Genomic DNA, 14,015 nt, shown 5'->3' on the forward strand with positions numbered 1-14,015 from the left:
ATATTGAGGACACCCAGGGCAACTCCCTCCCGACTGTATACCACTGTTCTGCCACCTCTGTAGAGTCTGTCCTGCCAGTGGGCGAGAACATTCCCAGGGATGGTGATGGTGGCGTCTGGGACATTATCTGTAAGGTGTGATTCCTTGAATTTGATTATGTCAGGCAGTTACTTGACGAGTCTGTGAGACACGACTCCCAATTTTGGCACAAGCTCCCAGATGTTAGTAAGAAGGGTTTTGCAGGGTTGACAGGGCTGGGTATGCCATTGTCATTTCTGGTGCCTAGGTCGATGCCGTGTGGTCCATCTGGTTTATAGCCTGAAGGGGGAGAGACATCAGCTTTGCTGGGTGGCCTCCCCATGTGGTGTATGGGCTCCCCCACCAACCACCCCCCTCCCACCATTCATCCACTCGTATAATTAACAGCCACCTAAGGGCCTCATTTGTCCTCTGGGCAGGAAGGCCACCCTTGGTCTTCACCACCCCTGACAAATTGCAGGTGGTGCAGGCCTTTAGTGACTAAGATCAGGAAAGTGCGGGGGAGGGGGGGAGAGTGGGGGGTTTGGTGGCTGAGGTCAGGAAGAGGGGGAATGAGGGGGTTGGAGGTGGGGAGACAAGACTGGGGAATTAAATTCCACCCAAAGGGTCTTAAATGTTTGCAATGCAACGTCCAAGGGATCCAATCACAGTTGATATTATCAGTAATTTAAGAGAGAGCTAGTACACATCTGGGAAGAAAAATCAAATTGAAGAATATATGTAACAAACTGTGTTTTCCAGTCTGGTAAAAGCTCACAGACCGGAAATATTAACGACCTCTCTCTGCACATAGGCTGCCAAACCTGCTGAGTATAATATTTTCTGTTATTTTCCCATTTGGACCATGGGACTGATGAGATTGATCTAAATGATCGCTGTTGGTCCTATATTTTACTTTATTCTGACTTCTAATAGCTTATTTTTGTTTCTAGATGCAGAACAAAGTATTGCAAAGCAACATTTTAAGTATTTGCACAGAAGTGACCCCAGTATCTCAGACAAAAACCAGAGCACAAAGTGATGGGCTAAATCGTGTTTGAAAATAATGGCAATAATGTTGTTAGTGTCCAAATCAACCAAAAGATTTAGGGGATTAAAAGATAAAACTATGATTTGTGAATTTGCTGTAGATTAACACAGCTCCATCACTTGCTTCACACAAATGGCACAACTGTTATGTTTAAAGATTTTGTTTGATTTTCACCTCAATTTCTTACTGAACTTGCTGCAAAGTTACATCTGGTAATTAATCCTTATTTGTTCCTCAGTTCCTTTCTCAATCTTCCAATTTCATTGTTCATTGAAAAAAAGGTGGCCCACTGGTCACTGAGGTCCCAGATGCCTCTTTACCTCGCGCTTCCAACATATTAGGGCACAGTGCATTTTGAACTGAAGAGTGCAGAAAAAAGTCAACAGATTGAAGACGCTTTCAGTTCCTCTGGCTCAGCGAGGGAAGAGAACACAGATTGATGCTCCTAATTATCTCACCTACAACAAGGGTCATCAGATTTGACGGCTGTGTTCAAATAGTCTGTCAGATGCACTCTAGGTTCACACATGAATAATAATTATTTTCCCTCCCATTTTAGCATATCTCCAATAGCATAGCGTCCTTAATAGCTTCTGTATTTCCCATTAATGTCTGAGAGGCATAAATGATTATAAACATTGGCTAATTAAGGTTATTTGATGCTGAAAGGCTCAATCCTACTCAACATTGTCCATGATTTATGTTCTATTCTGTTCTTGTGGTCCTTCCCCATTTCCTTGCAGCTGTTTCAACTTTGAGTTTTTCATTTTATGAAGTGTACATTAATTGTGCCACTGGAAACAACTCATCAGCCCTAAAGGCAAATCATTCCAATTTGACATTACTGACTTCAGGAACAATAGAATTCCTGCCTGCCAACACAACCACCCAGCTCAGAAATAAATCATTCCTGCTCAACCGCAACAGCCCCCACCGCCCCCCTCCTCCTGCAAGCTCATTCCTGGGCAATGCAGCTCCACAAGACAAAAAGCATCATTCCTGATTGGCAGCAGAGCTCCTCGCCACTAAACCTTACCTGATTCCTGCTTGACAGCACAGTTCACCAACTTCAAGGGCTACAATCAGACCAGCCTGAGTGTCAACAACTTGGCATCTGCCTCTGGCAGAATGATCCAATTAAAAACTTGGCAGTTTCTCAGACAAGAATATTCCGACGTAAGCCGCTGTTGCCTTCAATATTGTCCTCTCTCCTTTCCTCCCTCAACTCCAGCTGCGTTTCACAGCCCTGAAATATTCTACATTCTTTTTGAATGTAGGCAGCACAGTAGTTAGCACTGTTGCCTCACAGCGCCAGGGACCTGGGTTCGATTCCCAGCTTGGGTCACTGTCTATGTGGAGTTTGCACATTCTCCATATCTGTATGGGTTTCCTTCGGGTGTTCTGATTTCCTCCCACAGTCCAAAGATGTGTGGGTTAGGTGGATTAGCCATGTTTAATTCCCCCTTAGTGTCAGGGGGAGTAGTTAGGATAAGTGCATGGGGCTGGGTTATGGGGATAAGGCCTGGGTGGGATTGTGGTTGGTGCAGACTTGATGGGCCGAATGGCCTCCTTCTGCACCATAGAATTCTAATTCTATAACTGCTGACCATCATGAAGATCTTATACTCTGTTAGAGTATCTTCACCCTTACAGAATCACTAATAACTGCTCATTATAGTGGAATAAGTAAGATGACTTACTGATTACTAGGACTAAATATTATTCAGAAAATACTAGGCTGATGCTATTTGGTACTAATGTCTACTTTACAAAGGTGTGAGTCAACAAGACTTAGTTGTATTGCAATCCCTACATTCTCTTAAACACTAAAGGCAAACTTTTTCCATCCCACCCACCATGGGAATTGGAGCAGGCGGGGAACTGTCGGGGAACTGACCATGGATAGGTCTGTTGGCCTCGGGTGGGATTTTCCGGTCTCGGGGTGAGCATGGCCAGAAGATCCCATCCTCAAAGTGCGCACCAGCATCAAATATTTTTGACAGGATTACCATTTCTCTTTTGATCAGAATAACTGAAAAAAATAGGTGCACGTTTCTGCGCTCTGTCGTGTATTTCGCGGTGGCAGAGGCGGCCGGCCATTGGCCGGCAGCGAGATCTTCTGGTCCCGCCGCTGTCAATGGGATTTCCTATTGTTCACACCCTACTCCACCTGGGAAGCTGCTGTGGGGGCGTCGCCGTCAGTGGGACTGGAAGATCCTGCTAGTGGGGAAGGACTGGAAAATTCCACCCTCTGGGTGCAAATTTAGTTTCCGTAGCAATCTTGCACCCTTCCTGCTTGTGTGTGCCCTGCCACCCACTGCTTCCAATGCACCCTCGACAAGCCCCTCACCATCCTGATTTGGAAATATATCGCTGTGCCTTTACAGTCCTGGAATTCTCTCCCTAACGGCATTGTGGGTCAACCCACAGCACGTAGACTGCAGCAGTTGAAGAAGGCAGCTCACCACCACCTTCTCAAGGGAAACTAGGGATGGGCAATAAATGTTGGCCAGCTAACAATGCCCATGCCCCACGAATGAAAAGAAAAAAATCTCACTGGCTCAATAATCAAACTTCTGTTGCTGTTCAATATTTCCAAGCCACAAAGAATAAAGTTCTAACAGTCGTTAATATTTCTAGTATTCCTAAAACATCTAACACTATTGCCCAAGAATTTAACAAAGGTCAAGGTCCCTTAAAACAGATAATGGCCACTGAAGACACAAAAGACTGCCACCAGCAGGCGTCAGGTAAGTGTATACTAGGATCAGATTAATGATGGAAACTTTGGACAATGAGGGGTATTAGGGAATTGGAGCAAAAATGGAGTGCCAAGGATCGGGAAAGGCTGACTATCAGGAGGGTGCTTGAATGATATTGGCTCCCTCAGACTCAAACAGCAGACTTCAAATAGGTGTTACAACTTTTAATTCCACATGCAAATGTCTGCTGCAAGGTAGGCAAAAAGGGACTTCCTGATTGCCCTTACCCAGTAAGGTGGGCAACAGACTTCTAAACTCAAATGTGCACACGCTTCCTGCCCATGGGACCCCGAGTGCCCACAAAATGTCCGTAAAAATCGGTGATGCACATTACAATTTATAAGCCTATATGTAATTATATCACTTGCGACTTCATGAAATGCCTACAAATTATTCTACTGTTTTGCTTTATCATTCTTTACAAAATTTCAGAATAACCATTATTTATTAGTCACAAGTAGCCGTACATTAACACTGCAATGAAGTTACAATGAAAATCCCCTAGTCGTCACACTCTGGTGCCTGTTTGGGTACACTGAGGGAAAATTTAGCATGGCTAATACACCTAACCAGCGTGTCTTTCGGATTGTGGGAGGAAGCCAGAGCACCCGGAGGAAACCCGATCAGACACGGGGAGAACATGCAGACTCCACACAGGAATCAAACCCAGGTCCCCAGCCAGGAATCAAACCCGGGTCCCTGGCGCTGTGAGGCAGCAGTGCCAGCGACTGTACCACCGTGCCACCCCAAAGTGAAATCCCAAAGGAGGCAGACTGAGGTATTAAATACAATTATTAACACCAGCAAATGCAGGGAAAATTTCATCCTAAAATATTTCCAAATAGTTTTTAAAAATGGGCTTGGAATTACCTTGTTAAATGCTGACACATAAAAATATTAGCTATGATATAATTTAGGAGCAAATACCTTTAAATATGTTACTGACTAGAAAACAAACCGACTAATTTATTCGAGTGCCTATTTTTGGCACTTGAAATGTGCCTATTTTTGTTTGATACATTCAGCAGTTAAATCAGATTATATATACATAATTATTTTTAGGTGTGGACTCTTGGGTCTCCTTGCAAGAATTTGCCAATAAACCAAAGACGTCATGGCAAATAAGAAAGTCAGTGCTAAAAGGAGCCATCTGGATCAAATTTTGAAATTAAAATTGGCATTGTTGTGCATCTGGAGTGCTGCTCTAGTGCTCCAGGCACGGTTATATAACATACCTAGGGCCAATATTAGCCTTGAGCACACATCATACATATATTGAGGCCTGGCAGCTCTTAGCAACCTTGATGGGCACTGACAAATCAGCCCCGTTGTCCACAAGGTTAAAATGGGGATAAACCTTTTTTCCAAAATGAACATTTTCCAGTTGACAAGAGGTAAGATGTAACGAGACTGAATGTCCCCAAAACAGATGTAACTACCATTTAAGAACATACGACTGACTTCCACCAGTTTACCGACAACTCGTTTAACTATTGGTAACATACCAGGGGAATCATTGAAAGAAGCAAAACACTGTGGATGCCGGAATCTGAAACAAATGGAGAATGCTGGGGGAAAAAAAGTCAGCAGGTCTGACAGCATCTGTAAGGAGAGGAACAGAGTTAATGTTTTGAATCCATTTGGTTCTCTCTTGGTTCCGATGAAGAGGAAATGGACTCGAAACGTTGGCCGGAATTCTCCGGCTGTTCACACCAGTGGGATTCTCCAGTCCCGCCAGCAGCGCAATCCCACCGGCGCGAGGTGATGTCAATGGGAGGCTCCCACTGACAGCGGTGGGACCAGAGAATCCTGCCGCTCGCAAACACCGCTCCACCTCCCGCCGGCATGAGACATGCGGCTGGAAGGTCAGAGAATCTCACCCATGAACTCTGCTTCTCTCTCCTTGGAGATGCTGCCGGACTTGCTGATTATTTTTACAGCATTAGCACTGCTGCCTCACAACGCCAGGGACCCGGGTTCGATTCCCAGCTTGGGTCACTGTCTGTGCGGAGTCTGCATGTTCTCCCCGTGTCCGCATGGGTTTCCTCCGAATGCTCCGGTTTCCACCCACAGTCCAAAAGACGTGCTGGTTAGGTGCATTGGCCATGCCAAATTCTCCCTCAGTGTACCCGAACAGGCACCGGAGTGTGGATTTTCACAGTAACTTCATTGCAGAGTTAATGTAAGCTACTTGTGACACTAATAAATAAATAAACTTTATCTGTTCAAATTATTGAAAGAAACCGGCTGTGAAAATAAAACAGCTCAAGGTAATTTATGAAAATAATAAAATGTTCATCATTAAGGGATGGGCGAAGATAGAATATGAGCGAATCGATGACAAACTTTTAAAAATGTAAACAGGTCTCAGTTTTCATACAATTAAGAACCTTCAAAATGAATAAATATTCTACCTTAGTTCTTTCCCTGGTAACAGTCTCTCTTTTGTTTTGGAGTACAGGTCAATTAACCCAGAACGATGCGTCAACTGTCCATTTCCAGCTTTTATCGATGAGTCATTGGAACTGCTTTGATAGTCACGATGCAAGTCTTCACTAGTGCCGCCTATGAGGGTTGTAAGGAAATAATCAAAAGAGTGAATGTGAAACGTGACCATAATTACAACTCTAACGGTCTGGAAAATAATTTCAAATTCCTGTGCTGCACTTAGAAATGTCATCGGAATCCCAACAGCAATTTCTAAGGATATCAGTCCCGCCTGCTCTGTGCTGCTGCACTGGGCAACAAGATAGTAAGCTACACAGCAAGACCATACATAACCAGGTTGCAAACTCAAAGGCTAGCTGGCTAGATGCCAACTGTAACCACTTCTCACATGCAGGGAAATAAACAAGATTGGGAATAGAAAGCTGAGGAGAATAGAGCAGAAATATAGCCAAATAGAACTCATTTTCAAAAGGAAATGGCATTATATTTGAGCAATACCTCACTGATCTCGTATTCAAATAAATCACTTCAATGAATATTCTGAAGAGCAGGCTTTTACCAATTAGTTGGAAAAACCTAACACAGGGAATCATAGAATCCTTACAGTGCAAAAGGAGGCCATTTGGCCCATCAAGGCTGCACCGACCACAATCCCACCCAGGCCCTTTTCCCGTAATCCCACATATTTACCCTGCTAATCTCCCTGACACTGGGGTCAATTTAACATGGGAGGAAACCGGAGCACCTGGAGGAAACCCACACAGACACAGGGAGAATATGTAAAGTCCACACAGACGGTGACCTGAGGCCAGAATTGAACCCAGGTCCCTGGCACCGTGAGGCAGCAGTGCAATGGCCTAGTGGTATTATTGCTAGTCTATTAATCCAGAAACTCAGCTAATGTTCTGGGGACCCTGGCTCTAATCCCACCATGGCAGATGGTGAAATTTGAATTAAATAAAAAAATATCTAGAATTAAGAATCTACTGATGACCATGAAACCATTGTCGATTATTAGAGAAACCCATCTGGCTCACTCATGTCCTTTAGGGAAGGAATACTACCACCTGGTCTGGCCTACGTGTGACTCCAGAGCCACAGCAATGTGGTGGACTCTCAACTGCCCTCGGGCAACTAGGGATGGGCAATAAAAGCTGGCCAGCCAGCAATGTAAGAAGTTTAACAACACCAGGTTAAAATCCAACAGGTTTGGACTTTAACCTGGTGTTGTTAAACTTCTTACTGTGTTTACCCCAGTCCAACGCCGACATCTCCACATCATGACAGCCAGCAATGCCCATGTTTGGCAAATGAATAAAAAACAACACGGTCATCTTGAAATTCTAAAGTGCCTACTTTTGATCACTTAGGTAAAGATTGTGATGTCTGAGGCACCTGATATTGGGTCATAGAACCAGTGTGGCTTTACAGCCCACTGGTGGAAGGAAGGAAGAGTGGAAGCATTAACTCAGGAACCAACCATTAGTACTGCAGAAACTTTCAGGCAGATGAGTTCCAGATATCCAGCTGTGGATTCCAGAGCTCCGAGGTAGCAAAGCAACACAGGGACTGGAGTCGAGATTGGGTTGGGAGACTGAAGTCATGCAGGAGGGATACTGTGACCAGGAAGACTAGAGATTGCTCAAGGGTAAGAGAGATCTTTTGTTTGTCCTTGCCCATCAAGTTGAGTGGTGCACTTCCAAAGTGTATGTGCTTCCAGCCCTCAGTCTTGGGATCTTAGTAAGCCATGTCGAGCTTGCAAAAACTGGTACGGTACAGCCCAATTTGCCAGGCAATAACTTGCTATAGACCCTACATCAAGTAACTAAATTGAAAAATTAATTTTGAAAACAGGGACAAGAGAAATCCCAGGCTTCGCCACGAGGTCCAGAAGAACACTCGTCTGTCCAACGTTCTTCTGAACCTATTGGCATATCTGTCACTACTCCCCTATTCAAGCCTCTGGCTAATATGTGTTATGTTCCTAGGCCAGACCATCAAGTTTTTGGTAAGATCAGGTTAGAAACCAATATCATTTTGTTCAAAGTAGACAAAGTTTGAAATTTAAGACACTTGCTCAGTGAAAGATGTCTGAAAGACGTGCTGGTTAGGTGTATTGGCCATGCTAAATTCTCCCTCAGTGCACCCGAACAGGTGCCGGAGTGTGGCGACTAGGGGATTTTCACAGTAACTTCATTGCAATGTTAATGTAAGCCACTAATAAATAAATGTGACACTCATAAATAAACTTAAACTGAATAAAGTTACACGATTCCATGGGTTTTGAACTGAAGAAAAAAAAATCTTCACTTTGCAAGGTCTGAAAGATAAACCATTTACAATGGATTTTCCTCTCCCATTTTCAGGGGGCGGGAATTGTTGAGAAGGCAGAGAATGGCCCAGGAATCCCGCAATGAATTTTATGCCAGCGGGATTTCTCCGATCAATTGTCCCTGTCCCCTACCAATTATGTAACAGAAATCCCGATTTTAAAGGCTGTGTACTTTTACATATCATTATCAGGTCATCATGCTTGATACCCCACCCCCAACCTCCCTCCACCCCGCCCCACCATTTTATTGTCCATTCATGTCAGTATACCCTCATGCTAACGTAAATCATGACAGGACCCTGGCAAATAGAACCCACCAGAGGCAACAGGTGAGTACAGCCCTCAGAGGAAAGAGCTTCATGCCTGGGCACTGCCCCGGCACCAAAAACTGGCAAAATTCTGTCCAATACCTATCACATTTTCTAACACCCAGCGTAACAATGAGTTACATGTCAATTAAAAGGCCAATTGTTGTTAAACAGACCATACTGCACAATAAATGAGCTGCAAACAAGACAGATTCCACGGACTTCTCAACAACCCACCCAGACATCAGTAAACACTGTGAATCAACCAATCTCATTGGAGCTCTATCTTTCTCATGAAGGGTTCCAGTCTTTGCCTTTGAATACCTTGCCTTGCAATTCTATCCAAATGTCACTCCACTAGGACAGCCTCAGTGACAGCAGGGTTTCAATCTTGTCCTCGAAGATTCTGATACTCTGGATTCCAAAATATGCTACCAAGCACCAACTCAATACAGCTTCAGCTCTTTGGCTGTGCCATGCAGAATGCTACTGCTCCAACAGGGTACCTTCGCCTTAGTGACTCACAGCATGGAATCACCAACATTCTGCTGCCTTGTAAGATCTACATTCTCCTAAATCCTCTTCGACTGCCAGGACTTCTCTTGAGCCTTCTTCAATTTCTGGGGCTTCTCCTGAGCCTTCTCCAACTAAAGTCTGCCAACCTCAGTGCTTTTCCTGCTTGAATCCTCTTTCTCTGCTACTCCTTTCTTTTCCATTAGCTTAACTGGAGCTTATCTCAATCCCCTCGGACTCCTCTTTTAGGATCTCTGCCTGCCCCCTGTCCCCTCTCCCTTTGAGACCTTTCACTGTTGTTATAATGTAACCAATGGTAACATGCTATGAGGGTCAGCTGACCCAGAAGACAATGTAACCAATGGCAAAATGATGTGGTGGTCAGCTGACCCAGTATAAATAGAAAGCAGATGGGGATTGTAGGGTGCTTGTGTGTTGGTGTAATGAAGTTTCTTTATTGAACATTTTTCTTTGATTTGCTTTGTGAAGTTAGTTTTTTTATTGCTTGCAACTGAACTGCTGGAAGAACAGCTGTCCCCTCTCCCTTTGGGAGCACTCCCAATCCCTTCTCCCCTTGGGATCTCTCCCTGCCCCCTCTCCTGTGGGGACATTTGTTTGCAATGGTGGTCCACTCTTGGTCACGATCTGGGTTTTCATCCCTTTTTGCACAGGTGCAACCTTGGCCCAAAGAACATAAAATGCTGAATCGTGCAGGGGTGCCTATCCCTGATCTGTGCTGGTAAACCCTAAGCTCTGTCAGGATTGGAGTTCTCAATCTTCCACTCTCTGGAAGGGTAATTCTGACTTCAATAACATATTGCAGCCAGGTTCTTATCGACATATTTATAGAAGAGGCCCTGTTCCTTTTTCCAGATCATAGAATCCCTATAGTGCAGAAGGAGGCCATTTGGCCCATTGAGTCTGCACCAACCACAATCCCACCCAAGTTCTATCCCCACAACCTCACTTATTTACCCTGCGAACCCCCTGACAATTGGCAATTTAGCATAGCCAATCAACCTAACCTGCACATCTTTGGCGAGTGGGAGGAAACTGGAGCACCTCACGCAAAGATGGGGAGAACGTGCAAACTCTGCAAAGACAGTGACCTGAGGCTGGAATTGAACCCAGGTCCCTCACACTGAGGCAACAATGCTTGCCACAGTGCCTCCTTGCCTTCACTGTTGCTGAGTCAAAATTCTGGAACTCCCTCCCTAATACTGGGGCAGCACGGTAGCACAGTGGTTAGTACTGCTACCTCACAGCTCCAGGGACCTGGGTTTGATTCCCAGCTTGGGTCAGTGTGTGAAGTTTGCACATTCTCCCTGTGTCTGCATGGCTTTCCCCCCAAACGGCGTGCTGATTAGGTGCATTGGCCATGCTAAATTGCCCCTTAGTGTCTCGGGATCAGTAGATTAGAGGGATTAGCAGAGTGCATATGTGGGGTTAAGGGGATAGGGCCTGGGTGGGATTGTTGTCAGTGCAGACTTGATGGGCTGAATGGTTGCCTCCTACAGTGTAGGGTTTCTATAAAATTTCTACTATCTATATCAGATGTCCCAATTGACTGTTCGAAAGAGCGAGTTAACCTTGTACTACAAGAGGGCAGCTGGATCAGAGGAACCTGAAGCATACAGAGTGGGCAGATGTGTCCATCAGCCTGTAACACTGATCTGAAGCCAGCGATGCTGTTTTGGAGTTGAATTTTCCAGATAATGCCCTCACCTCGCTCGGTCAGAGATGCATTCAGCAGCAGAATGCCCCCCCTGATAACACCTAAAGGGATCATCAACTCCTTACAGGTCAGTTGTCGATTGATCTTTACTGGCTGTTGCTGCAATTGTACAAGTGTTTTCTGCTTTCTAGGGTTCTGCAAAGTAGCTACAGTTTACAGGGAGTGGTGTGGCTGAAGGACTGTGCCCTGAGTTTAAGGCTTCTGTACAAACCAGTTGCTCCCAAGCATGGCTGCAGTTGTGTAAATAACCATTGGAATTCAGTGTAACAGGGAGAATAAGCAGCTGCTGGAAGAGGCGCTCTAAGCAGGAGGCCAAACCCATCCATGATATTCACAGAGCAACTGATGTTGGAGATATTTGCAACGTCTTAACCCATTCACTGTTGCACTGAGGCTCTCTTCATCCCTTGCAACATTTAAGAAGCATTTGGAATGCCATAACACACAAGGCTATGGACCAAGTGCTGGAAATTAGAATAGACAAATGCTTGATGGCTGGCGCAGACACGATGGGCCGAAGGGCCTCTTTCAATGCTGTAAAGTTCTGTGATTTGTGATTTTTTTTTTAAGTCAGTGGGATATTTCTGTCAGCCGTGGTTCAAATAGCAGCAATCTTGACTGGGTTCGAAGATCGTGGGTTCATGTCCCATTCTGGATTCAGACAACATGATAAAACCTCTTCTCAACTATGAGAAATGAGTCTCTTCAGACATACATTCTTCCATAGTGCAAGTGAAAGAAGAAGTTTGTATGGGAGAGCTATATTTAGCAAAATGTCTTCAAGCCATCACGAATGACAATGAACATTCCCAAGAAGAAATAATTTCCTTTGAATTAAAATGTTATTGCAGCATACTGTATAAAATGCAGTGTTATTCAAGTGTGTGTTACAGAAGACCTTTCAGTAAACTATGTGGCATCTCTTTGAGATTTGTGAGATTTTCATGCAGCCTTGTTAGGGTCCATCTTCACTCCCCTTGGTCTTTCCTCTGCCATCCATTGTTCGCCACCTCTTGACCCTCTGCCTTGCCCCACACTACCTGCCACCGCCCCCCCCCCTCCCCACCCCACCCCACCCCCCACCCTCACCTCGCACCCCACTCGTGATTGAAATTTGGACATTTGTTGTGGTGGTCGCATGTGTTCCGCAGCACAGTGCTGTCCAGACAGACACTGGTGTATGGCACTCGGGGGAAGGAGACCCCTGTACTCCCCAACTCCAGACCCTGTACTGATCTGAGTTGGCAACATAGAAGGGTCCTTGGGTCCCACAGCACAGATGCCCGCATGGAGATGGAGGGCAGGAACCAGTCCGTCCCAGCAGGTTGATGAACAATGCATCGGGAGCAGCACAGCACTATAGCGCACAGGTTCTTTTGCACTCACACTTAAATCTCTTGGTAACTGATGACCTCCTTGCGCATGCCACACATTTTGACAATCGGGATTGACACCCATGTGATTGGAAAGCCTCTCAGAACACTGGAGGGCAGCTGTTTTAATGATCATTCATGAGTTGCAAATAACATGTGCACCATCTGCCAGTGGGAAGAATGACCCACCGTTAACCTGCCTTTGGGAAAATATGATTTTACATTGGTGAGTTTCCAACCTTTTGCCTCTTGCCAGATTCACCACACCCGCCCACAAGGACAGATTGGGCCAATTCCACCCAATAACTCTCCAGCAAGACTGACCATCTCTATCCCTGCCTTTTCCATTCCCCACCAAAAGATGGTTTCTCTCAGTTTCTCCATGTTTCTTTTTGCAGTTTTTAATGTATTTTCCTGTGTTGTACCAAAACGCATTTGCTGGACATGGGCATTGCTGGCTAGGTGAGCATTTATTGCCTCTCCCTAGTTGCCTTTGAGAAAGGGGTGGTGAGCTGCAGTTTCTGAGGTGCAGCTACACCCACAATGTTGTTATGAAGGGAATTCCAGAATTTTGACCCAGCGACAGTGAAGGACCATCAATATATTTCCAAGTCAGGATGGTGAGTGACTTTGAGGAGAACTTCCAAGCTGTGATGTTCCCAGCTAACTACTGCTTTTGTCCTTCTAGATAGTAGCAATTATGGGTTTGGAAGGTGCTGGCTGAGGAACCTTGGTGAGTTCCTGCAATGCATCGTGTCGATGGTACACAACATGCCCCATTGGTGGAAGGAGTGAATGTTTGTGAAAGGGGTAGCAATCAAGTGTGCTGCTTTGTCCTGGATGGTGTCGAGTTCTGAAGTGTTGTTGGAGCTGCACCCATCCAGACAAGTGGACAATATTCCACCATATGCCTGACTTGTGCCTTGTAGATGGTGGACAGATTCTGGGGAGTCAGGACGTAGGTTACTCACGTAGGATTCCCAGCCTCTGACTTGCTCTTGAAGCCACAGTATTTGTATGGCTAGTCCACTTCAGTTTGTGTTCACTCTTCTTCTATATTTAGTCCCTCAACTTGTCCTGCCTCCTGCTCTCCATTCCTGCCTAGTTCTCGCCATCTGACCCTGCAAGTCAAGTACTATTGAATTAACTGATCAGGACCCTCTTGCGGTGAGGAGGGAGGGATGTTTTCTGTTTAATTAGGTAAGAAGTGTAACAATACCAGGTTAAAGTCCAACAGGTTCATTTGGTAGCAAACGCCTAGTGGCGTTTGCTGGCATTTGCTACCAAATAAACCTGTTGGACTTTAACCTGGTGTTGTTAGACTTCTTTCTGTGTTTACCCCAGTCCAACGCCGGCATCGCCACATCATTCTGTTTAATTACACAATGATGGTGGAGACAGACTTTAAAACCAGTAGCAAACTGGAAGGCAGGACAAAACTAGCAGTTTTCTCAGATTTAACACTTGCTGTTAGC

The 14,015-nt window shown here is 45.2% G+C and overlaps 1 protein-coding gene across 2 annotated transcripts in view; it reads right to left on the minus strand.

Moving 5' to 3' along the window:
- Positions 1-14,015, minus strand: part of unc13c (unc-13 homolog C (C. elegans)) — a 640,043-nt gene that overhangs the window by 524,787 nt on the left and 101,241 nt on the right. For both annotated transcript variants that reach the window (XM_078241487.1, XM_078241486.1), the window contains exon 8: positions 6,246-6,396. In XM_078241487.1, coding sequence (XP_078097613.1) covers positions 6,246-6,396 — 151 coding nt within the window. The remainder of the gene's footprint in view (positions 1-6,245; positions 6,397-14,015) is intronic.

This window comes from Mustelus asterias, chromosome 24 (genome assembly GCF_964213995.1).
Source record: "Mustelus asterias chromosome 24, sMusAst1.hap1.1, whole genome shotgun sequence".
In the NCBI taxonomy this organism is placed as follows: domain Eukaryota; kingdom Metazoa; phylum Chordata; class Chondrichthyes; order Carcharhiniformes; family Triakidae; genus Mustelus; species Mustelus asterias.